The sequence below is a fragment of the Theropithecus gelada genome, chromosome X (genome assembly GCF_003255815.1).
Source record: "Theropithecus gelada isolate Dixy chromosome X, Tgel_1.0, whole genome shotgun sequence".
NCBI lineage: Eukaryota > Metazoa > Chordata > Mammalia > Primates > Cercopithecidae > Theropithecus > Theropithecus gelada.
The window spans coordinates 70010060-70035436 of record NC_037689.1 but is presented as its reverse complement, the minus strand read 5'-3'; the positions used below and the strand labels follow the sequence as shown (position 1 = coordinate 70035436).

Below are 25377 nucleotides of genomic sequence, written 5' to 3'. Positions count from 1 at the left end.
GCATAAGAAATAATTTTGAGCATGAGGGCTGGTCTTTTGAATTAAATCAGATAAAATTAAATAACAAATAATTTTTTAAAAAATGAACAAAGTCTTTGAGAAATATGGGATAATGTAAAGTGACCAAACTTACAACTTATAGACAGAAAGAAAAAAAGAAAAGAAGTTTGGAAAGCATAATTGAGGAACTAATTCAGGAAAATATCCCCAATCTTGTTAGAGATGCAGATATCTAGATATAAGCAATTCAGAGAACAACTAGGAGACACTATAGAATACAAACGTGACCTAGGGATATAGTCGCCAGACTATCCAAGTTCAATGTGAAAGAATAAATCATAAAAGAAGCTAGAGAAAAGCATCAAATCACGAATAAAGGAAACCTCATCAGACTGACAGTGAACCTCTCAGCAGAAATTTTAACAAGCCAGAAGAGAATGGGGACCTAATTTTAGCTTCCTCTAAAAAATGGCATCCAAGAATTTTATATCCAGCCAAAATCAGCTTCATAAAATGAAGACATAAAGTCATGAACAGAAAACACTAGAGGAACTTATCATCATTAAATAGACCCCATAAGAAATGCTCAAAGAAGTTCTAAAAATGAAAACAAAAGTATGTCACTCACCATCATAAAGGCACACATAAGTAGAAAGCTCAAAGATCCTATAAAACAATCATACAATTGAGAATCCAAGGCAACTAGCTAGCAACATTATGACAGGATTAAAACCTCATATATCAATATAACCTTCAACATAAATGGCATAAATGTCCCATCCATAATATGTAGACCAGCAAGTTGGGTAACAGACAAAAACCAACCATTTGCTGCCAAAAAGAGACCCATAGAATAGTAAGCACATCTACAGACTTAAAGTAAATGGGAGGAAAAACATATAGCATGCAAATAAATAACACAGCAGAGCTGAAGTAGCCATTCTCATATCAGATAAAACAGACTTTAAACCAGCAACAGTAACAAAAGGCAAAGAAGGGCATTATATAATGAAATGATAAGGGCTCAATTAAACCAAAAGATTTAATTATCCTAAATATATATGCATCCAACACCAGAGTGCTCAGATTCAAAAACAAATACTACTAGACCTAAGAAAAGAGATTGATGGCAATACAATAATAGTGTGGGACTTCAATACCAAATGACAATACTAGACAGGTCATCAAGGCAAATGTCAACAAAGAAACTCTGGACTTAAACTGGACACTAGACCAAATGGACTTTTACAGAATATTCTAATCAACAACTACAGCACATACATTTTTCTCATCTGCACATGTAACACTCTCCAAAATTGAACATATGCTTAACCATAAAGCAAATTTCAATAAATTCAAGAAAATCAAAATCACATCAAGTATCCCATTGGACCACAGTAGAATAAAATTAGAAATGAATACCAAGGGGAACTCTCAAAGCTACACAAGTACAAGGAAATGAAACAAGTTGCTCATGAATGACTTTTGGGTGAACAACAAAATCAAGGCAGGAATAAAAAAAACTGCAATGAATGAAAATAGAGACACAACATAGCGAAACGTCGGAGATACAGCCAATGCAGTGCCAAAAGGAAAGTTTTTAGTGTTAAATGCCTAAATCAAAAACACAGAAAGATCTCAAATCAATGACCTATTGTTACACTACATGAAACTAGAATAACAAGAAAAACCAGACCCAAAGCTAGCAGAAAACAAAAAATAACTAAGTCTCATTTAGCTGAACTAAATGAGATTGCGATCAAAAAAAGACACAAAGGATCAACAAAATGAGAAGCTGGTTCTTTGAAATAATAAAGTTGATAGATCACTAGATGGCTTAACTAAGAAGAAAAAACAGAAGACTGTAACAAGTACAATCAGAAACTGAAAAGGGCACACATTGCAATGGATACCACAGAAATATATATAAGATGATCAGTGATAACTATGAACATGTATATACATACAAACTAGAAAAGCTAGATGTTGGATAAATTCCTGGAAACATACAGTCTCCCAAGACTGAACCAGGATGAAACAGAAAATACAAACAGACCAAAGGAATAGTGAAACTGAGCCAGCAATAAAAAATGTTCCATCAAAAAAAGCCAGGATCACATAAGTCTACAAACAAGTTTTTCCAGACATGCAAAGAAGAGCTGGTGCCAATCTTACTAAAACTGTTCCCAAAAATTGAGGAGTTGGGAATCCTCCTAATTAATTATACAAAACCAGTATCATCCTGAAAGCAAAATCAAGTAAGGACACAACCAAAAAAGAAAACTGCCAGCCAATATTCCAGATGAACATAGATGCAAAAATCCTCAACGAAATACTAGCAAACCAAATCCAACAGCACGTGCAAAAAAATAGTTAATCATGATCAAGTGGATTTTATTCTAGGGATGAAAAGATGGATCGACATTTATTAATCAATAAATGCAAATCACCACATAAAATTATAAACATAAATCATGTGATCATCTCAATAGATGCAGAAAAAGCATTAGAGACAATTCAACATCACTTGATGATAAAAACCCTCCATATAATAGGCATAGAAAGAACATACTCCAACATCATACCAAATATGGGAAAGTTGAAAGCATTCCCTTCAGGAACTGAAACAGGTCAAGGATGTCCACTTTTACCACTCCTAGTCAACATAGTACTGGAAAGTCCTAGCCAGAGCAATCAAGCAAGAGAAAGAAACGAAAGACATCCAAATTGGAAAAGAGGAAGTCAAAGTACCTCTGTTCATTGATGATATAAGATACTGAGAAAAACCAAGACTCCTCCAACAGACTCCTAGACTTGATAAACAAATTCAGTAATGTTTCAAAAAATAAAATCAACATACAAAAATCAGTAGCTTTTCTATATAACAATGATGTTCTAACTGAAAACCAAATGAAGTTTCTCATTAACGATCTCATTAACAACAGCCGCAAAAAGTAAAATACCTACAAATACATTTAACCAAGAATGTGAAAGAGTTCTACAAGGAGAACTATAAAACACAGATGAAAGAAACTAGATCAAATGGACGAATGGAGAAATATCTCATGCTCATGAATTGGAAGAATCAATATCATTAAAATGACCATACCAGTCCGGGCACAGTGGTTCACGCCTATAATCCCAGTACTTTGGGAGGCTGAGGCAAGAGACTCACTTGAACCCAGAAATTCCAGACCATCCTAGTTAACATAGCGAGACCTCATCTTTACCAAAAAAATTTACATTAGCCAGGCATGGTGGCATACACCTGTATCCCCAGCTACTCAGGAGGCTGAAGTGGGAGGATTGCTTAAGCCTAGGAGGTCAAAGCTGCAGTGAGCAGTGATTGTGCCACTGCATTCCAGCCTGGGCAATAGAGAGAGATGCTGTCAAAAAAAAAAAAACAAAAACAAAAACAAAGAAAACAAAAACAAACAAACAAAAAAACATACTGACCAAAGCAATATCCACATTCAGTACAATTCCTATCAAACTATGAACATCAGTCATCCTTCAGAGAATTAGAAATAACAATCCTAATGTTTACACGGAATCAAAAAAACAGCCTGAATAGCCAAAGCAACCTTAAGTAAAATTAACAAATCCAGAGGCATCACATTTCCTAATTTCAAATTATACTACAAGGCCATAGTAACTTAAACAGCACAGTACTTGTACAAAAATAGACATATAGATCAATGGAACAAAACAGAGATCCCAGCAATAGAGCTGCATACCTATAGCCATCTGATTTTCTACAAAATCAACAACAATAAACAATGAGGAGAGAACACTCTATTCAATAAATGGTGTTGGGAAAATTGCCTAGCCACATGAAGAAGAATAAAACTGGACCCCTATCTCTCACTATTCACAATAATTAACTCAAGATGGTTTGAAGACTTAAACATAAGACGTGAAACTACAAAGGTACTAGAAGAAAACCTAGGCAAAACTCTTCTGGACATTGATCTATACAAAGAATTTATGACTAAGATCCCAAAAGCAAATGCAACAAAAACAAAAGTAGACAAATTGGACTTAATTAATTTCCTGCACAGCCAAAGAAATAATCAGTAGAGTAAAAAGATGACCTACAGAATGGGATAAAATATTTGCAAACTATGTCTCTGACAAAAGACTAATATCCAGAATCTACAAGGAACTCAAACAACTCTACAGGTAAACAAACAAACAGACCTATTAAAAGGTGGGCAAAGGATATGAACACACATTTTACAAAAGAAGACATAAAGCAGCCAACAAACATGGAAAAATGTTCAATATTACTAATCATCAGAAAAATGCAAATTAAAACCACAATGAAATATGATTTTATATCAGTCAGGAGGGCTATTATTAAAAAGTTAGAAAATAATAGATGTTGGCATGGATGTGGGAAAAAAATGGGTACACTTATACGCTGTTGATGGGAATGTAAATTAGTACAACCTCTATGAAAAACCATATGAAAATTTCTCAAAGGTATAATAATCAAAAAAATTTGACCCAGCAATCCCACTAACAGGAATGTACCCAAAGAAAAATCAATCATTATATAAAAAGGACACCTGCACTTGTATGTCTATCACAGCACTGTTCACAATAGCAAAGTCATGGAATCAACCTAAGTGTCCATCAATGGTTAATTCGATAAAGAGAATATGGTATATAGACACCATGGAATACTACACATCTGTAAGAAAGAACAAAATCATTATCTTTGCAGCAACATGGATGGAGGTGGAGATCATTATCCTATGTGCAATAACTCAGAAAATCAAATATCCCATGTTCTCACTTATAAGTGGGAGCTACACAATGGAAACACATGGACATACAGATGGAAATAACAGACACCAAGGACTCCAAAAGGGAGAAGTTAAAAGGGGGTTGAGGGTTGAAAAATTACCTAATGGTCACTGTTTTGTTGATGGATACATTAGAAATCCAAACCTACCGTTATGCAATATCCATGTAAAAAACCCACAAGTGCACCCCCAGATCTAAATTTTTTTTAAGAAAAAGAAAAATAAATACATATGTAAACATTCCACTGATTTGTTATTTAAATTAAAAGCAATAAACCTTTACTCTCCTGTATTGGTCATATGAAGTTATTCAATAACAAGCTTTCTACTTAACTTACATCCCAGTCAATATTTGCAAAAAACAGATGTCTTTTGATTTCTTCAACTCCTTCTGATCCTATAAAAAAAAGAAATGGTATTTTAATTTTATGATTTTTTTTAAATCTTGCTCACTGGCTTCCAGACTGCTATCTGTAAACAGGAACACACATATTTCATACATTCCTTGAAAAGAAAATTATTTGATTTCTTATCTGGCATTTTATTAGCTGGTCCTTTCATTTTATTGTGATAAAAAACAACTAATGTTCATACTGAACTACAAAGAGTATCATGAAATATTAAACTGTCTCTCAAATCAAAATAGTATTAAACATAATACTTAAACTTAAATACATATTTTTTCACTCCCAATTTATCTTATGACCTTATGTTTATATGCCAAATTAAAAGGTACAAAGGAGGTCGGGCGCGGTGGCTCAAGCCTGTAATCCCAGCACTTTGGGAGGCCGAGATAGGTGGATCACGAGGTCAGGAGATCGAGACCATCCTGGCTAACACGGTGAAACCCCGTCTCTACTAAAAAATACAAAAAATTAGCCGGGCGAGGTGGCGGGTGCCTGTAGGCCCAGCTACTCGGGAGGCTGAGGCAGGAGAATGGCGTGAACCCAGGAGGCGGAGCTTGCAGTGAGCTGAGATCTGGCCACTGCACTTCAGCCTGGGCGACAGAGCAAGACTCCGTCTCAAAAAAAAAAAAAAAAAAGGTACAAAGGAATAAACGGACACTGAAATTTTCACACGAGGGCATAAATAATAGGATCGCATCTGGATACAGGGAAAGGCTACCAGAAAGGGGTCAAAAAAAGTAGTTACAGAAACATAATGTTTACTTCGAAGAATATTGGGAGGGGCAAAATATCTATCTTCAAATATATAAAAGACTACCTGTATAAGGGAGAATCTGTGTATTATTTCAAAAGAAGTAACCCATAATATATACCTAATAATAGGTTGAACAGAAGCTTTCATTAACTAGACTACTTCAGTTTTAAATCATGGACATAACAGAGTTTACTTCATCTGAAATGCATACACAAAATGAAGAATTCTATGTATAGAACTAATGTGCTCAAATCAAACAAGAAAACATAAAGATTTAATTATCCTCCCAAAACATGCAGTTACTTCTATAAAAGCTAAGAAAATAAGCAATACCCAATCTATTTGCTGGATTCCTTTTGAATAACATCCTTAGAAGACTTTGTGCTTCAGCACTAAGAAATTGAGGCATTCCAAGTTTTGCTCTGAAACAGAGGATTTTAGAAAGTTTCACTTCAATTTAGCCACACATTTGATTTGAAAAATCTCAAAAAGAATTTTTAAAAGTGCTTTTACAAGGGTAAATAAAGTCCTGTATATGGTAGAAGGGAAAAAGACAGTGAGAAAAATGTTCTCGTGTTATTTTAAAACCGCAATAATTTTCTCAAAACTGAAAGCAAGAGATTTTTTTCCCAAAAGAAAAACATACTGTTTACACTTACTTTAATATCATATTCATGGTCTCATTTCTGTCTTTACCTTGAAATGGCAGAGTACCAGTAAGCATTTCAAACTAAAACAAACAAACAAAACATCACCACACAATTAGAACACCTTAGAATATATAGTAAGATTCTTTAGAAAAAAATTGAGACTTCTACTATATAATCATCAAACTGTAAGATCTACATGATAGTAGATCAAAATGGGACCAGAAAATTCGGTTACTTAAAGAAATATACTTCTGGTATCCCACTCTCTCTCTCTCTATATATATAGCTCAACTGATGGTGACCTGTAGCAGATGAAACCAACCAATTCTTCCTCAGTTCTAATTTGGCTATGTTCTCAAAGCCAAAGCAATCTGAAAATACACACAATGCATTTTCTGTTAAAACAAAGATATTCTTTTGAAGCAAATGTTTAATAATAAAGGAAAAGGAAAAATAAGCAGAAAAGCATTTCAAATTCATACATGCCCAACAAAGATTTAACCATTCTCATTCCCTCCACGGCCCCCAAAACAGGACCCAAAAAAGAGGTAGAAGCAGCAGAACACACCAGCACCACTACCCCACCCCCCGACACGCATGCCAATAGCTTTAAAAAAGAAACATACACCTCAGTTGTACACAGAAGAAGGAAAACATTTTCTCATAGAGAACTGACTGCAATGTGACTAACTAGAACATTAAATAATGGTATAAACAGACTACCTCTAAAAATCATTATAGTACATTAAAGAGAAGTTTTTGTATCTCCAGTATTTAAATCTCAAACTTAGATCCAATAATAGATTTGTCCTTTAGTCTTCTACTCATTTATCTGAACTCACAATCTAAGTGAGCTTATACGTTCAAGTCTTCCCTGTATCTTAATGTCTCCCAAAATCTGCTGTTCAAGCCTTAATCTTTTCAAACTCCAGCTTTCCTTCCCAAATCTTAAGTAATGGTAGACCACCAAAGACTGGAGGAGTAGAGGTGACAACTTCAGGGAGAGAATGAAGGATCATATACAGGACTCACATCTTCCCTCAAAGAAACTATAGGTTGGGTAGTTAATATATACATATTAAGGTCTCCAAATGATTCTGATTCTCTCTCCACTACCCCTTCTAGTTTATCACCACCCAGTGGTGAGTCATTAACTGACAGTAACCTATGCTACATGTTAGAAATTATTTTTTCCCACTTCCAAAATCAGCTGTCCTCCTCAGCTATCTCTTCTATTAACTTACCATTCTTTCATCCCCCTAAAACTCACAAATTTTATAGGCATTTTTATCTTTGACAATTCATCTCTTTTTCACCTGTGTCATCTAATTTGCTACCAAGGTTAGTAACAGATTACTTTGAAATCTCTATAATCTTACAATTGTCTTTTAAGATCTCTTTTGTCTTCCTATTTCTAGTTTCTTCCAATACAATCCACTTACATAATGCTGTCAAGGCTAATCTTCCTAAAATACAATCTTCTCTAATTTCCATCCTGTTTAAGAATCTAAAAGTTTCCTCCTACCCAAAGAATCATGTGTAAATGCTTATAGGTTTATAGCTTCACTTCCTCCACCTTTGCCCTCTTTCTCCACTTCTCTAGTCAAACTGGTTCTCCAAGTCTTTGCTAATATGATCACAATACTCTCCTTCTTGACACACAACTATTTAAATTTTATCCATCCTTCAGGGCTTAATTTAAGTTCCAACTCTTCCAGTTTGCCTACATCAGCTTACATTAAATCTTCCCTGAACTCCTAAGGTACTTCTTGAGAGTTTATTTAGCTACTCCAATTGAAAAAGACCAAATATTGTACTTAGAATCAGTCCTTACCCCACAGGCCTCCATATGTCAGGCTTATAATAGGCACTTAACATGCTGATGTGTCATTTGGTATGCTACTCAGTGATAAATGGACAAAATGGATCAGCCCTCAAAAGCAAATTATATCTAATTCAACAGCTATTTATCTATCATCCTACTGACTACTGCAAATTCTATGCTTAATCTCATACCAATGGTCATTAAGCATCTACTGTATTAAGCATCTACTGAAATGCTCACTATGCTTGGTACTATGGGAGATGAAAAGTAGTATAAGACATGATTCCTCTGTTCAACAGGTTTATAACCTTTCCAGGGAATGCACGGAACAATCTGACAATAGGACACTATGTGGTAAGGTGCTAAGTTCTGTAACATTCAATTAAAATACCATGTAACTGATAAACTCATCATTCTGAAATATAGAATCTGACAGACCTTTTCATAAGTATCAAATATGAATAGTTTATAATAACAATGCTGCCATTTACCTTTTTACTAGCAACTTTAAAATAAATCAGAACACCAAAACCTTAATTTTTATTGTATAACAGCTAGCCAATCACAAGGTTTTTGGTGTTAATTATAAATTATCAGAACTCCTTTCTGACCTGCTAAGTCCCAAAATTTGAAATAAAATTATTTTTGTATTTTGAAATAAAATAAAATAATTTATATATCAATCACAGGTTGGTATAATTAAAACAAATACTGCTACTTACCATAAGAACACCATATGACCACCAATCAGCACTCTGGGAATGGCCTCTCCTATTTACTACTTCAGGAGCCATATACTCTACTGTACCACAAAATGAGTAAGCCTTCTTTTCTTGATCTACTGACTCCTTGCTGAGTCCAAAATCTATAATAACAGTATTACCAAAAAATGTGTCTGAAAAACTTCAGAAAACAGAAAACATCAAAAGAAACAAAATAATGTATTAAACATTACAATTATTTATGGATGGCCTACAATTATTCTTAAGAAAGTTCCTGTGAGATCAATAAGAGAAAGTAGCTTGTATTTCATAACAATACTCTTTAAGGTCATTTAAAGATCCCTCCATTAAATCTCATCCTCAAAATACATGCTTTCAGGTCTGCACTAGAATACAATGCAAAAAATGTGAGGGAACAACAATTAAATCAAAGCTGCCATATTGATCTAAGTTTTAAAATAGACTAAGACAAAACAGAAATAGTAACTTATACTTTTTAAAATACTAAAAAAACAAATTTTGCTTTGGCTTTGGTGAGCTTCCATTTTTGTTCAAAGCCTTCAAAGAGCTAAAGATATCAATATATAAAAATCAATCTTATTTCCTGGTATTACTAATGAACAACTGGAAGACGAAATTTAAAAAATACCATTTATAATACCACCAAAAATATCAAACATGAAATCTACAGGTTTAAATATACAACTACAGCTATAAAATATATATGCAAGAATTATATGCTGAAAACTGGAAACACTGATGAAACAAATCAAAGTAGACCTAAATAAATGGGAAGATATACCATGTTCATGAATTGGAAGATTTAATGTTGTTAAGGTATGAATTCTCCCCAAACTGATATACCAATTCAATGAAACTTTAATAAAATCCCAGCAAAATTTCTTTTGTAGAAATCAATAAGCTGATTCTACAAGTTGTATAAAAAAGTCAAGAAAATAAAATAGTCCAAACAATTTTGAAAAGTTAGAAGAAAGTTAAAAGACTTCTACTACACCTGACTTCAACACTTACTATAAAGCTACAGTAATCAAGACAGTGGGGTACCAGAAAAAGGTTGGACATATATATCAACGGAACAGACGAGTGTACAATAATAGACTAACATATACAGTTAATTTTGCTATAATGCTTCTTTTGAAAATGCAAATTTGTTCTAATGCAACTGATATCTTAGCAAACAATCTAAGTATAACATGAATTTCACACTGGCTTATGGGTGATTTTGTCTGCAGGAAACATCATATGAGCACAGAAAACTGAACCAGCTGAGCTTAGGAAAGTAGAAATACATAAAATACACATATGCACACACCTCAAACATCTACCAGCTACTTCACTGTATTTGTTATGAGCCACTCCTGTCCACCTCTAGTGTTAAAATTTTCCTTCCAGTTCCAGATAATCTAACTTCCACTACATCATTATAATTTACAAACTGTAACTTTTCTGACACCCACTTCCACAAGCAAACTTCATGTTTTTTTCAAGGTAAGGAACTGTATTTATTGCAGTCTTTATGTATTTCTTAATCATTTAGAACATATAAAACAATGCTACCCTTTTTACTTTCTTCTCTTTTGAGTATCACTGATTAAATATTTTAAAGTTATGCCCCTTGCCCCATTTTCCCCATAAGTTCTGTGGTTTATATACTATGGATTTATGCATACTGCAGTGATTTAGATCACATACATCACATTATAACTGGCTCTACAACGTCACTTAATTTATCACAAAGGTGCAAAAACAATTCTATGGAGAAAAAGCAGTCTTTTCAACAAATGGTACCAGAACAAGTAGGATAGAGATATAGAAAAGTTCATCCTCATACCATAAATAATTAACTCAAAATGGATCGTAAACCATGTAAAACCTAATATAAAATTTACAAAAAGAATAGAAAATCTTTGTGATCTTGGGTTATACATGAAAAGTATAATCCATAAAATAAAAATAATGATAAACTAGATATCATCGAAATAAACAAAACTGTTCTTCAGAAAATGGTATTAAGAAAATGAAAAAGAAGCTACAAGAGGAGAGGATGGAGCAAGATGGCGAAATAGAAGCCTATACCATTTGTAGCTTCTGCAGGAACACCAAAGTTCAACAACTCTCTGCACACAGAAAAGCACCATCACAAGAAACAAAAATCAGGTGAGTGATCACAGTACTTAGTTTTAACTTCATATTGCTGAAAGAGGCATTGGAGAGGGTAGAAGAGACAGTCATGAATCACTGATGACACCCCCTCCCCATGCCCCAGCAGCAGTCATGCAATGAGGAGAGTCTTTGCAGATAGGGGAGGGAAAACTCGGCAACTGGGGGGCTTTACATTGAATTCAGTGCTGCCCTGTTACAGCAGAGAGCAAAGTCATGCTCGCCTCAGCCAGCACCCACATATGGAGGAAGGTTTTGTTATTTTTTATTTTTTAAGTTTTTTTGTTTGTTTGTTTGTTTGTTTGTTTGTTTTTTTAGACAAAGTCTTGCTCACTGCAACCTCTGCCTCTCGGGTTCAAGTGATTCTCCTGCCTCAGCCTCCTGAGTAGCTAGGATTACAGGCATCTGCCACCATGGGTGGCTAATTTATTTCGTGCTTTTAGTAGAGGCAGGGTTTCGCCACGTTGGTCAGGCTGGTCTCGAACTCCTGACCTCAGATGATCCATTCACCTCAGCCTCCCAAAGTGCTGGGTTTATAGGCATGAGCCACTGCACCCGGCCGGAGGAAGTTTTTGGACAAGAACTAGACAGAAGGGAATTGCCCATCCCAGTGGTCTAAATTTGAACTCCTCAGCAAGCCTCACCATCTTGGGTCAAAGTGCTCTGGGGTCCTAGGTAAACTTAAAAGGCAGTCTAAGATGTAAACTCTGCAATTCCTAGGCAACTACTAGTGTTGAACTGGAATTAGAGCCAGTGGACTAGGGTGGCATGTGACCTAGGTAAATACCAGTCAGGGTGGCTAAGGGAGTACTTGTGCCACCATTCCCCCAAACCCAGACAGCACAGCAACAAGTGACTCCTTCCTTCCGCTTAAGGAGGAAGGAGCAAACAGTAAAGAGGACTTTGTCTTGCATCTTGGATATCAGCTCAGCCATAGTAGGACAGGACACTGTGTAGAGTTGTCAGGTTCCCATTCCAGGCCCTAGCTCATGGATGATATTTCTAGACACACCTTGGGCCAAAAGGAAACCCACTGTCTTGAAAAGAAGAACCCAGTCCTGGCAGGATTAATTGCCTGCTGATTAAAGAGCTCTTGCACCACAAACAACCACCAGCAGCAATATACCCAGGTAGTACACCATGGACCTTGGGCTCTGAGACATGCTGGATTCAGGTGTGACCCAAAAATTGAGAGCTGTGGTAGCTACAGAAAAAAAAAAAATCCTTCTGTTTGAGAAAAGCAGACAGAAAGGTAATGCACCTTAGGCACCAGCTTGGCCACAGTGGGGTAGGCCAATAAGCAGGCTCTTGAGATCTCTGAGTCTAAGCCTAGGCTCTTGAATATCATTTCTAGATCTGCCCTGGGGCATACGGGAGCCCAGTGCTCTGAAGAGTGAATTCCCAGCCTGGCAGCATTCACCAGTTGTTGACTGAAGAACCACTGGGCTTTAAGTGAACGTTGCCAGTGGCCTGGGAGAACCCCTGCTATGGGCTGCTGGTGCTGATGGCTACAGGGAGAGGTTCCTCTGCCTGTGGAAAGGGGAGGGAAGTGCAACAAAGATTCTGGGTTATGGTCTGAGTGCCACCTTAGTTGCAGTAGAATAGAACTTCAGGTAAATTTCTAAGGTATGTGACTCTAATCCTTGGCTCCCAGACAGCATGTCTGGTCCTACCTGGGGCCAGGGGGAACTCACTGCCCTGAAAAGAAAGACACAAACCTGTTTGGCCTTAACATCTGCTGATTGTAGAGCACTATGGTCTTGAGTGAAAATAGGTTTTACCCAGGTAATAGTTATAGTGAGCCAAGGGCAAGACTCAGTGTTGTGCTGGCTTGCAGTTTGATTTAATACAGTCTGAGTGGTGGCAGCCATAGAAATGATTGCATAACCACATCCCCATTCCAGGTGGCTCAGCACAGAGATAGACTCCATTTGTTTGGGAGAAAATAAGGGAAAAGAATGAGGTTCTCCAACTGGTAATACAGAGAATTCTTCCAGAATTTATCCAAGGCCACCAATGGGTTACCTCTAGGAGCCTATAAAACTGTAGCATTATTGGGCTTGGGGTTCAACTCCCAGCGAATACCTGTAAAGTCTTCCCAAGAAGGACAGGTACAAATAAGCCTGGAGTGCGAAGACCAAATTAAAAATCTAACTCATCAATGCTCATACACTCCCAAGCATCTACAAGCAGCAAGACCATCCAGAAAAACATGACCTCACCAAATGAACTAAATAAGGAACCAGGAATCAATTCTGGAGAAACAGAGATAGATATGCAGGCTTTCAGACAGATAATTCAAAATAGCTCTGTTGAGGAAACTCAACGAAACTAAAGATAACAAAGAGAAGGAATTTACAATTCTATCAGATAACTATAATAAAGAGATTAAAATAATTAAAAAGAATCAAGTGGAAATTCTAGAGCTGAAAAATGCAACTTGACATACTGAAGAATGCATGACAGTCTCTTAATAGAAGAACTGATCAAGAAGTGAAAATAATTTGTGAGCTTCAAGACAGGCTATTTGAAAATACACAGAGGAGACAAAATTTAAAAAAAAGGAAAAGAATAAAGCATGCCTACAAGATCTAGAAAATAGCCTAAGAGGGGCAAGTCTAAGAGCTACTGGACTTGAATAGAAAGTAGAGAGAGAAAGAGGGGTAAGAAGTGTATTCAAAGGGATACTATCAGATAACTCCCGAAACCTAGAGAAAGAAATAAACATACAAGTACAAGAAAGTTATACAACATCCAACAGATTTAAACTAAAGAAGACCACCTCAAGGCATTTAATAATCAAACTCCAAAAGTTCAATGATAAAGTATCCTAAAAACAGCAAGAGAAAATAAACAAATCACATAATGGAGCCCCAATACACCTGGCAGCATACTTTTCAGTGAAAACATTATAGGTTAGGATAGAGGGGCATAACATATTTAAAGCACTGAAAAAAAATTAGTCTACACTATTATAACTGGCAAAAAGTATTCTTCATGCATGATGGAGAAATAAAGACTTTCCCAGAAAAACAAAAACAGAGATTTCATCAACACCAGACCTGTCTTATAAGAAATGCTAAAGGGAGTTCTTCAATCTGAAAGAAAAGTATGTAATGAGCAAGAAGAAATCATCTGAAGGTACAAAACTCTCTATAATAGTAAGCACAAAGAAAAATGCAGGGAATATTATTTCATTGTCATTGTGGGGTGTAAATTCCTCTTAAGTAGAAAGACTAAATGACGAACCAATCAAACAATAACTACAAAAACTTTTCAAAACATAGTACAATAAGACATAAAGAGAAGCAATAAAAATTTGAAAAGTGGGGAGACGAAGTCAAAGTGTAGTGTTTTTCAGCAGGTTTTTTTTGCATGTTTGTTTAGACAATCAGTGTTAAGTTTCCATCAGTTTAAAATAAGGGGTATTAGATCATATTGGCAAGCCTCATGGTAATCTCAAACCGAAAAACATACAATATGCAAAAAATAAAGAGAAAGAGGCCAGGTGCAGTGGCTCATGCCTGTAATCCCAGCACTTTGGGAGGTCGAGGCAGGCGGATCACAAGGTCAAGAGATCGAGACCATCCTGCCTAACACGGTGAAGCCCCATCTCTACTAAAAATACCAAAAAATTAGCCGGGTGTGGTGACAGGCACCTGGAGTCCCAGCTACTTGGGAGGCTGAGGCAGGAGAATGCCATGAACCTGGGAAGTGGAGCTTGCAGTGAGCCGAGATCGTGCCACTGCACTCCAGCTTGGGCGACAGAGTGAGACTCCATCTCTAAATAAATAAATAAATAAATAAATAAATAAATAAATAAATAGAAACTAAATCATAGCACCACAGAAAATCACCTTCAGTAAAAGGAGGGCAGGGATGAAGAAAACAAGGAAGAGCGGACCAGAAAGCAACTAAAAAAATGGCAGGAGTAAGTCCCTATTCATTAATAACAACACTGAATATAAATGGACTAAACAATAAAAATACATAGACTGGATGAACCCATGAAAAAACAAGAAACAATGATCTGTTGCCTACAAGAAACACGCTTCACGCATAAAGACACATACAGACTGAAAATAAAGGAATGGGAAAAGATATTCCATGCCAATGGAAACCACAAAGGAGCAGGAGCAGTCATATCATACAAAATAGATTTGAAGGCAAAAATTGCAAGAAGGGAAATGGAGGTCATTATATAATGAATGATAAAGGGGTCAATCTTGCAAGAAGACAGAAAAATTATAAATATCTATGTACCCCAAACTGGAGCATCCATATATAGAGAGCAAATAATATTATAGATAAAGAGGGATATAGAACTCAATACAGTAACAGCCAGTGACTTCAACACCCCACTTTCAGCAGTGGACAGACCTCCCAGACAGAAAACTCAACAATGAAACATCGGACTTAATCTGCACCATAGAAGAAGTGGACCTAATAGATACTTACAGAACATTTCATCCAAAGGCTGCAGAATACACACTCTTCTCCTCAGCACATGGATCATTCTCAAGAATAGACCATATGTTACATCACAAAACAAGTCTTAATATATTCAAAAATCTGAAATAATATCAAGCATCTTCTGTGACCACATTGAATACAACTAGACATCAACAACGAGGAATTTTGGAAACTATATAAATACATAGAAATAAAACAATATGTTCCTGAATGACCAGAGAGTCAATAAAAAAATTAAAAAAGAAATTTTAAAAATTCTTGAAACAAATGATAATAGAAATACAACATAAAAAATCCTATGGAATACAGTGAAAGCAGTACTAAGATGGAAATTTATAGCTGAAAGTGCTTATATCAAAAAAAAAAAAACTTCAAATAGCCTTATGATGTATTTTGAAGAACTAGAGAAGCAAGCAAATTGAACCCAAAATTAATAGGAGAAAATAAGTAATAAATATCAGGGCAGAAATAAATGAATTTGAAATGAGGAAAATAATATAAAACATCAATGAAATAAAAACTTGCTTTTTGAAAAAATAAACAAAATTGACAAACCATTAGCCAGACTATCAAAGAAAAACAGGGAGAAGACCCCAATAATTAAAATTAGAGATGAAAAAGGAAGCATTATGACTGATACCACAAAAATTCAAAGGGTCATTAGTGGCTACTATGAGCAACTACATGCCAATAAATGGGAAAATCTAGAGAAAATGGACAAATTCCTTGTCACATAAAACCTACCAAGAAATCCAAAACCTGAAGAGGTCAATAACAAGTAGTAAGATCAACACAATAATAAAAAGTCTCTCAGTAATGAACAGCCCAGGGCCTGATGGCTTCAGTGCTACATCCCTCCAAACATTTAAAGAAGAATTAATACCAATCCTGCTCATAATATTACAAAAAATAGAGCAGGAGGGAATACTCCCAAAGTCATTCTATGAGGCAAGTATTACCCTGATACCCAAACCAGACAAAGATACAACAACAACAAAAAACTACAGGCCAATATCTCTGATGAATAATAATGCAAAAATCCTCAACAAGATACTAGCAAATTGAATTCAATAATACATCAAAAAGACTGTTCATCAAGACCAAGTGGGATTTGTCCCAGGTATGCAAGGATGGTTCACCATATGCAAATCACATAATATGATACATCATACCAACAAAATGAAGGACAAAAACCACATGATGATTTCAACTGATGCTGAAAAAGCACCTGATGAAATTCAACATCTCTTCATGATTAAAAAAAAAAAAAAAAAAAAAAACCCTCAAAAACCTGGGTATAGAAGGAACATGCATCAACATAATCAAAGCCATATATGACAAACCCACTGTTAGTACCATAACGAATTGGGAAAAACTGACATCCTTTCCTCTGAGACCCGGAACACAACAAGGATGCCTGCTTTCACTACTGTTAATCAACATAGTACTGCAAGTCCTAACCAGAGCAATCAGACAAGAGAAAGAAATAAAGGGTATCCAAGTGAGAAAGGAAGAAGTCAAATTATCCTTTTTTACAGATGGTATTATCTTACATTTGGAAAAACCAAAAGACTCCTCCAAGAAACTATTAGAACTGACAAACTCAACAAAGTTGCAGGATACAAAATGAACATACAAAAATCAGTAGCATTTCTACAGGCCGACAGAGAACAATCTGAAAATGAAATCCAGAAAGTGATCCCACTTATAATAGCTAAAAAGAAAATCAAATACCTAGTAATTAAACAAGAAGTAAAGTATCTCTACAATGAAACTACAAAACATTGATAAAAAGAAATTAAAGAAGACATGTAAAAAGGAACATACTAAAATGATGCAAGAAATTGAGAAAGACACACAAAAAATGGAAAGGTATTCCAAGTTCATGAATTGAAAGAATCAGTATTGTTAAAATTGTCCATACTACCCAAAGCAATCTACAGATTAAACACAATACCTTTCAAAATAGAATACCTTTCAAAATAGAATGAGATTCTACACAAAAATAGAAAAAAAAAGTCCTAAAATTTATATGGATCCACAAAATACCCAGTATAGATAAAGCTACCTATGAGAAAAGAACAAAACTGGAGGAATCACATTATTGACTTCAAATTATACTACAAAGCTATAGTAACATGGTACTGTCATGAAAACAGAAACATAGGACAGGGGAATGGAATTGAGAACCCAGAGATAAATCCATGTATCTATAGTAAACTCCTTTTTGACAAGGTGCCAAGAACATACAATGGGTAAAGGACGGCGTGTTCAATAAATGGTGCTAGGAAAACTGGATATGCATCTACAGATGAATGAAACTATATCGCTAGCTCTTGCTATATACAAAAATAAAAACAAAATGGATTAAAAATTTACATCTAAGACCTTGAACAATATAACTACTACAAGAAAACATTGGATAAACTTGCCAGGACATTGGACTGGGCAAAGATTTCTTAAGTAATAGCCCACAAGCACAGGTGATCAAAGCAAATATGTACAAACTGGATCACATCAAGTTAAAAAGCTTCTGCATGGCAAAGGAAACAATCAATAACATGAGGAGACAATTCACGGAATAAGGGAAAATATTTGCAAACTGCCCATCTGACAAGGGATTAATAACAGGAATATATAAGGAGCTCAAACAACTCTACAGGAAAAAGTCTAATAATCCAATTAAAAAATGAGCACAAGATCTGAATAGACATTTCTCAAAAGAAAGCATACAAATGGCAAACAGGCATATGAAAAGGTGCTCAACATCACTGATCACCAGAGAAAAGCAAATCAAAACTACAGTAAGATATAATTTCTCCCTAAAATGAGGCCTCTATTCAAAAGTCAGGCAATAAAAAAATGCTGATGAGGATGCGGAGAAAAAGGAAATCTCATACGCTGTTGGTGGGAATGTAAATTTGCACAACCACTATGGAGAACAGTTTAGAGGTTCCTCAAAAAAACTAAAAATAGAGCTACCATACGATCCATTAATCCCACTGCTGGGTACATATGTAAAAGAAAGGAAATCAGTACAATGAAGAGATATCTGTACTCCCATGTTTGCTGCAGCACTGTTTTTAATAACCATGATAAGAAAGCAATCTAAATGCCCACTGACAGACAAATGGATAAAGAAAATGAGGCACTTAAACACAACAGAGTACTATTCATCCATAAAAAAGAGTAAGAACCTTTCATCTGCATTGTGGGTGGAACTGGAGATCATTGTGTTAACTGAAATAAGCCAGGCACAGAAAAATAAACTTATGTTCTCACTTATTTATGAAAGATGAAAATTAAAATAATTGAACTCATGGAAATAGAGAGTAGAAGGATGGTTACCAGTGGCTAGGAAGGGTACAAGGGGAAGGGACTTAGAGGATGGGGGATGGATAATGGGTGTGAAAAACAGTTGGAGAGAATAAATAAGACTTAATATTAGCTAGCACAACAGGGTGAGTATAGTCCAAAATAATATAATTATACATTTTAAAATAACTAAATGCATATGACTGGATTGCTTGTAACACAAAGGATAAATGCTTGAAATGATGTATATACCCCATTTACCCTGATGTGATTATTAGGCACTGCATGCCTGTATCAAAATATCTCATACAACACATAAATATATACAAGTATGTACCCACAAAATTAAAATTTAAATTTAAAAAAATATAAAAAATTATAGGTTGAAAATCAAACAATCCATTTTTTAATGGGCAAAAGATCTGAATAGACACTTCTTCAAAGAAATAAATACATGAAAATGTGCTTAGTGTCATTAGTTTTAGAAAAATACAAAATAAAACCATGATAATTCTACCTAATGCCTATTTGAATAGATAAAATAAAAAATACTAACAATACAAAATGCTAGTGAGGATACAGATCCACTAGACATTGCGGGTGGGTATACGAAATATTACAACCACTTTGGGAATCAGTTTGAAGTTTTCTCACTTAGTTAAATACACTCAACATATGATCAACTAATCTCACTCCTTATGTATTTACTTAAAGGAAATAAAAATTTATGGTCAAAAAACCTATACATGAAGGTTTACAGTGGCTTTATTCATCATTGCCCAAAAGAGGAAACAACTCAAATGCCTCCTCATTGAGGAATGGATAAACAAATTATGGTACCACCATAAAATGAAACACTACTTAGCAATTTAAAAAAATATTCATTGATACAGCCAACAATATGGATGAATCTCAAATGCCCTATGCTAATTAAATGAAGCCAGTCTCAAAAGGCTGTATACTGTATGCCTCTGTTCATAATTACATTATGGGAAAAGCATATATACGGGAACAGAAAGTAGACTGGTAGTTGGCTTGGGGTCAAGGGAGGATTGACTTATAAGGGGAGAATTTGGAGGAGGAGGGTTATGGAACTGTTCCATATTTTTATTTTGGTGATAGTTACAAGGCTGTACGCATTTGTCAAAACTTGCAGAACTATACACAAAAAAGTGATTTTTAAAAATTAAACTTTATATTTTGAGATGATTGCAGATTCGTATGCTGTTACATGAAAAACTACAGGGATTCTGTTTATCCAGTTTCCCCCATGCTAAAATCTTGCAAAACTATAGTACTATAACTACAGCCAGGACACTGACATTGATGCAGTCAAGACACAGGATAGTTCCATCACCAAAAGACATCAGAAGGATGAGTTTTAACATATGTAAAGTATACTTTCATTTTAAAAATTAAAAATCTATAAGCCCTATATTGCTCATTTACAACAAAACATCAACATTAACTCTTAATTTTAGGTCCCCTCAAAACTGATTTTCTAACTCTGCTCAATATTTTCATTTAAAAAAATCACTTATCCTGAGATAATAGCTTAATGTATTTTAACTTTCAGTATAATCTTTAAAAATATTTTCACTGTGCTACTATGTTCTTTCTCTGTATATTGAAACTTGTAAACTGTGCACATTCCATTTACAAAAGTAAATATAATTAACATCTAGTCTTCCAGGTCAGTTCAGCTGAATATAACATAGCTTGTGGAGAAGAACACTGGTTTCTTTGGCCATTCCAGAGAGAAGTGGGGAGAGAAGAATTTTCTTATTCACCTGTTAACCTTTCAGAGATTTATGCCAATCCACAGAGTTCCTTTGCCATACTATTTCTGACTAAACTGTTATTTAACAAGTATAATTTGTTCAGCAATCAACTAACAAAAATTGTACAACTATAAAACTAGCTACAAGATTAGATAAGCCATATGTTATACAGTGGTTTTTCCAAATCACTAATTTGAAAATAAAAGAAAATGTACAATTCAACTATATAATGGAAGGGTTATTTTGGGGGGTAGGTTTGAGTGTCAGTGTTTCACATCTTTGTAATCTAAAAGACTCTTTTATAAGACTTTAAACTTTAAAAGCACACTCAGAATATAATAATTTGATGAATATTTACTATAAATAAAAGCAATCTGTTGGCCGGGCGCGGTGGCTCAAGCCTGTAATCCCAGCACTTTGGGAGGCCGAGACGGGCGGATCACGAGGTCGGGAGATTGAGACCATCCTGGCTAACCCGGTGAAACCCCGTCTCTACTAAAAAAATACAAAAAACTAGCCGGGCGAGGTGGCGGGCGCCTGTAGTCCCAGCTACTCGGGAGGCTGAGGCAGGAGAATGGCCTGAACCCAGGAGGCGGAGCTTGCAGTGAGCTGAGATCCGGCCACTGCACTCCAGCCTGGGAGACAGAGCGAGACTCCGTCTCAAAAAAAAAAAAAAAAAAAAAGCAATCTCAGTGATTAGTTTGCAAGTAACTATAAAAACTACATAGAATTATTTTCTCAAGTATACATTCTTCTCTTAAATACTCAGCTCAAGTACTGTGTGATTTACATCTCTGACCACTATATATTTTTCTTCCCTCTCTTTGTAGAAGTTGCTTCTGAATTACGTCTCTCAGAAAACACATTATAGGCTGGGCACAGTGGCTCACAACTGTTACCCCAACACTTTGGGGAGCCGTAGCAGGAGGATTGCTTGAGGCCCGGAGTTCAAGACCAGCCTGGGCAATATAGCAAGACTCTGTCTCTACAAAAAAAAAAAAAAAAAGCTGGATGTGGTGGCACGTTCCTGAAGTCCCAGCTACTCAGAAGGTTGGGGTGGGAGGATGGCTTGAGCCCAGGAGTTAAATAAAGGCTGTGATAAGATGTGATCATGCCACAGCCCTCCAGCCTGGGTGACAGAGTAAGACTCTGTCTCTTAAAAAAAAAAAAAAATTAAAAAGTGCAACAGATTAATCACAGTTCAAATAGATTCTGTATTCAAGCTATACTTTTTTTTTAAAATGTATTTATTATTATTATACTTTAAGTTGTAGGGTACATGTGCATAACGTGCAGGTTTGTTACGTATGTATACTTGTGCCATGTTGGTGTGCTGCACCCATCAACTCGTCATTTACGTCAGGTATAACTCCCAATGCAATCCCTCCCCCCTCCCCCCTCCCCATGAAAGGCCCCGGTGTATGATGTTCCCCTTCCTGAGTCCAAGTGATCTCATTGTTCAGTTCCCACCTATGAGTGAGAACATGCAGTGTTTGGTTTTCTGTTCTTGTGATAGTTTGCTAAGAATGATGGTTTCCAGCTGCATCCATGTCCCTACAAAGGACACAAACTCATCCTTTTTTATGGCTGCATAGTATTCCATGGTGTATATGTGCCACATTTTCTTAATCCAATCTGTCACTGATGGACATTTGGGTTGATTCCAAGTCTTTGCTATTGTGAATAGTGCTGCAATAAACATACGTGTGCATGTGTCTTTATAGCAGCATGATTTATAATCCTTTGGGTATATACCCAGTAATGGGATGGCTGGGTCATATGGTACATCTAGTTCTAGATCCTTGAGGAATCTTTTTAATGGGATATTATGATTAAATAATTTTTCTAAAGAGGCAAGTCATATTATAAAGTTATTTTTATATAAACTATGGGAGGGATTTTGTACAGAGTATGAAAAGGATGCAGGATTTCAGGAAAAAAAAAACTTAAATCTTATAATAATATATAATATAAATAATATATTAGCAAGGATGTAGATATTTGGGGATATCCACTCTCATCCACTCTCATTCTACTGATCCGCTATAAAAATCATAAACTCAGAATGAGGCCAATCAGACTCAAAGCACAGTTATAACAGGAAACTTTCTATAGTCCATTGTAATTTCACAGTAGCCTTTCATTTCAGATATTAGGTCCATTCCTTATGTCTGGAGAATTTTTAAAGTGGACTGGTGGAAAAAAAAAAAAAAAAAGTATTGTCATTCTCCTGCAATTATTCTTGGAAAACAGAATGCTAGCAAAGACCCTCCCTAGGTGAGACATTGTTAAATCATAACAACATGCACACAGCTCCCTGGTGTCAACAGCAAATAGCAATCAATCTGGTATTTTTTACTGTACTATTCAATATGGAAGGAAAGAAGGAGATAGGAAGAGACGTATAGCAGGGAGGAAAGATACACAGGAGGTTAAGAAAGAAAGAAAGCAAACAAGAAAAATTAAACAGAAAGAGAGATAAAGAACATAAAATAAATTAAAAGAAACATTATAAAAGAATTCTTAAACCTATTTATGCCTAGTGTTCCATTATTGGAACGCTAAGCATGTGGGAGTTATTTATATCCTACTGCTCAAGGTCATCATCAAAGTCTGACTGCAAAAATTCTAAAAATTGCAGCCTCAGGCATAAATGGGTTAAAATACTTGCTGTGAGTGGTCATACTTTAGCCAACCTCATTGGAATGCTGTCGGGGTAAATCCATAAATGTAGTCATTATAAAACCTTGACCTAGGTTATAATCACAAAACTGTAAATTATCTAATATTTATTATTGTACACAGTCTTTAACAGAAATGTTTGTGCCATTGCAAGGAAAATAAATTGAGTTGTCAAAAAAATTATGAATCACATTTCTTCCTGTTACATGCTTTGTGTCCCTTGCTTATAAATTAATATTGATTCTATCTATTCTTCCCTCCTCAGACAGTTTAAGTCTCTAAAATCTATCAAAAGCAGAATTAAAATGAGAATACTAAATACAAATCAACTTGGCATCATTATTTACGTAACTAACCTTAACGCAGAGAGAGAAAAATAGGGGTTTTTTCTACTCTTTCCCACCTCTCTTTCTCACCTCTGACAAAACAGGTATACTTTATTAAGCAAAAATGAAAAGAGGAATTAATTTTTAATTATCTTTTTAATTGCTGTAAAATACAAATTTATGTATTATATAAAAATCTCGAAACTCTACTGTTCCCGATTGTTATTTTCCTTTCCTTTTTCTCTTTAAATATCTTCGAACCCACATCATTTCTTTTGTACATGAAAAAGATAATCAGGCTGTGAATCAGTAAGAGTTACTAAACTTTATTTGAACTTTTTCATATTTATGTCCGCTTTTGAGGTAACTGATATTTTATTTTTGCACTGATGCAGTATACACAGGAATTTAAAGCAACTTACCTTTAAACTGTACCTATTTAAAATTATCTGTAAAGACCACATCTTCATTTTACCTCTGTTCTAACATTCAAATAATAAAATACAGAATTTACTATCTATTGAAAACACACGTAACCTTTTGAGACTGGCTCACTCAGCACAATGCCCTTGAGATCCATCCAAGTTGCTGGATGTCTCAACAGGTCTTTCCTTTTTACTGCTGAGTAGCATGCCATCACACGGACGTATGACAATTTATATTTATCCATTCCCCTTTTGAAGAACATTTAGGTAACTTCCAGTCGGGCTATTACAAGTAGGGTTGTTATGAACATTCATATATAGGCTTTTATGTGAACATAGGTTTTTATTTTTCTAGGATAAATGCTCAGTAGTGTGACAACTGTATGATTCTATTTCTATATCATTCTCAAAATAACAAAATTATAGACATGTAGAACATATAAGTGGTTGCCAGGAGTCAGGGAAGGCAGAGGGAAGGTTGTCACTATATTTCAAATGTGATGACTACTTGTGATACATCATTCTGTCTAGACTGAAACTCAGATGATGTATTGTTACCTAAAAAACTATCATTAATTATTTACAATAAGTGTATCTAATGTACAATTTTTTAATATTACAATTAGAACATATTGAGAGCAGTCTAACCATCAAATAACATTTAATTCACTAAAGAGATGAATAAATTGCAAATCAAATTCAGAAAGAGAAAAAAACAGGCTTAGACAAATTTATATTAAAATAATAAAAAATATGAATCAAGCAGCTAAGGGTATAATAAGAAAATCTGCATACCTGTTAATTTGATATGTCCTATTTCATCAAGCAAAATGCTGTAAATCAAAATTCACATTCAACAAGATGGAATAAAATATTTTACATAAAACATTTACATAAAAATCATAAAACTAAGATAAGTCAGTATCTATTTAACATATTTAAAAAATTTAAATGATTAACTTAAAGTCAATGTATGTCTTACAAAGATTACTTTTTACAAATAAGTTTCATGTAATTCATATAGA

The 25377-nt window shown here is 35.1% G+C and overlaps 1 protein-coding gene across 1 annotated transcript in view; it reads right to left on the bottom strand.

Annotated features, from left to right (window-relative positions):
• RPS6KA6 (ribosomal protein S6 kinase A6) overlaps positions 1-25377 on the bottom strand; it is a 91631-nt gene that overhangs the window by 13336 nt on the left and 52918 nt on the right. Inside the window, exons 11-15 of the mRNA XM_025372556.1 lie at positions 25148-25185; positions 9170-9312; positions 6632-6702; positions 6306-6394; positions 5150-5208 (exon numbers count right to left, since the gene is read on the bottom strand). Of these exons, the coding sequence (XP_025228341.1) occupies positions 5150-5208; positions 6306-6394; positions 6632-6702; positions 9170-9312; positions 25148-25185 (400 nt within the window). The remainder of the gene's footprint in view (positions 1-5149; positions 5209-6305; positions 6395-6631; positions 6703-9169; positions 9313-25147; positions 25186-25377) is intronic.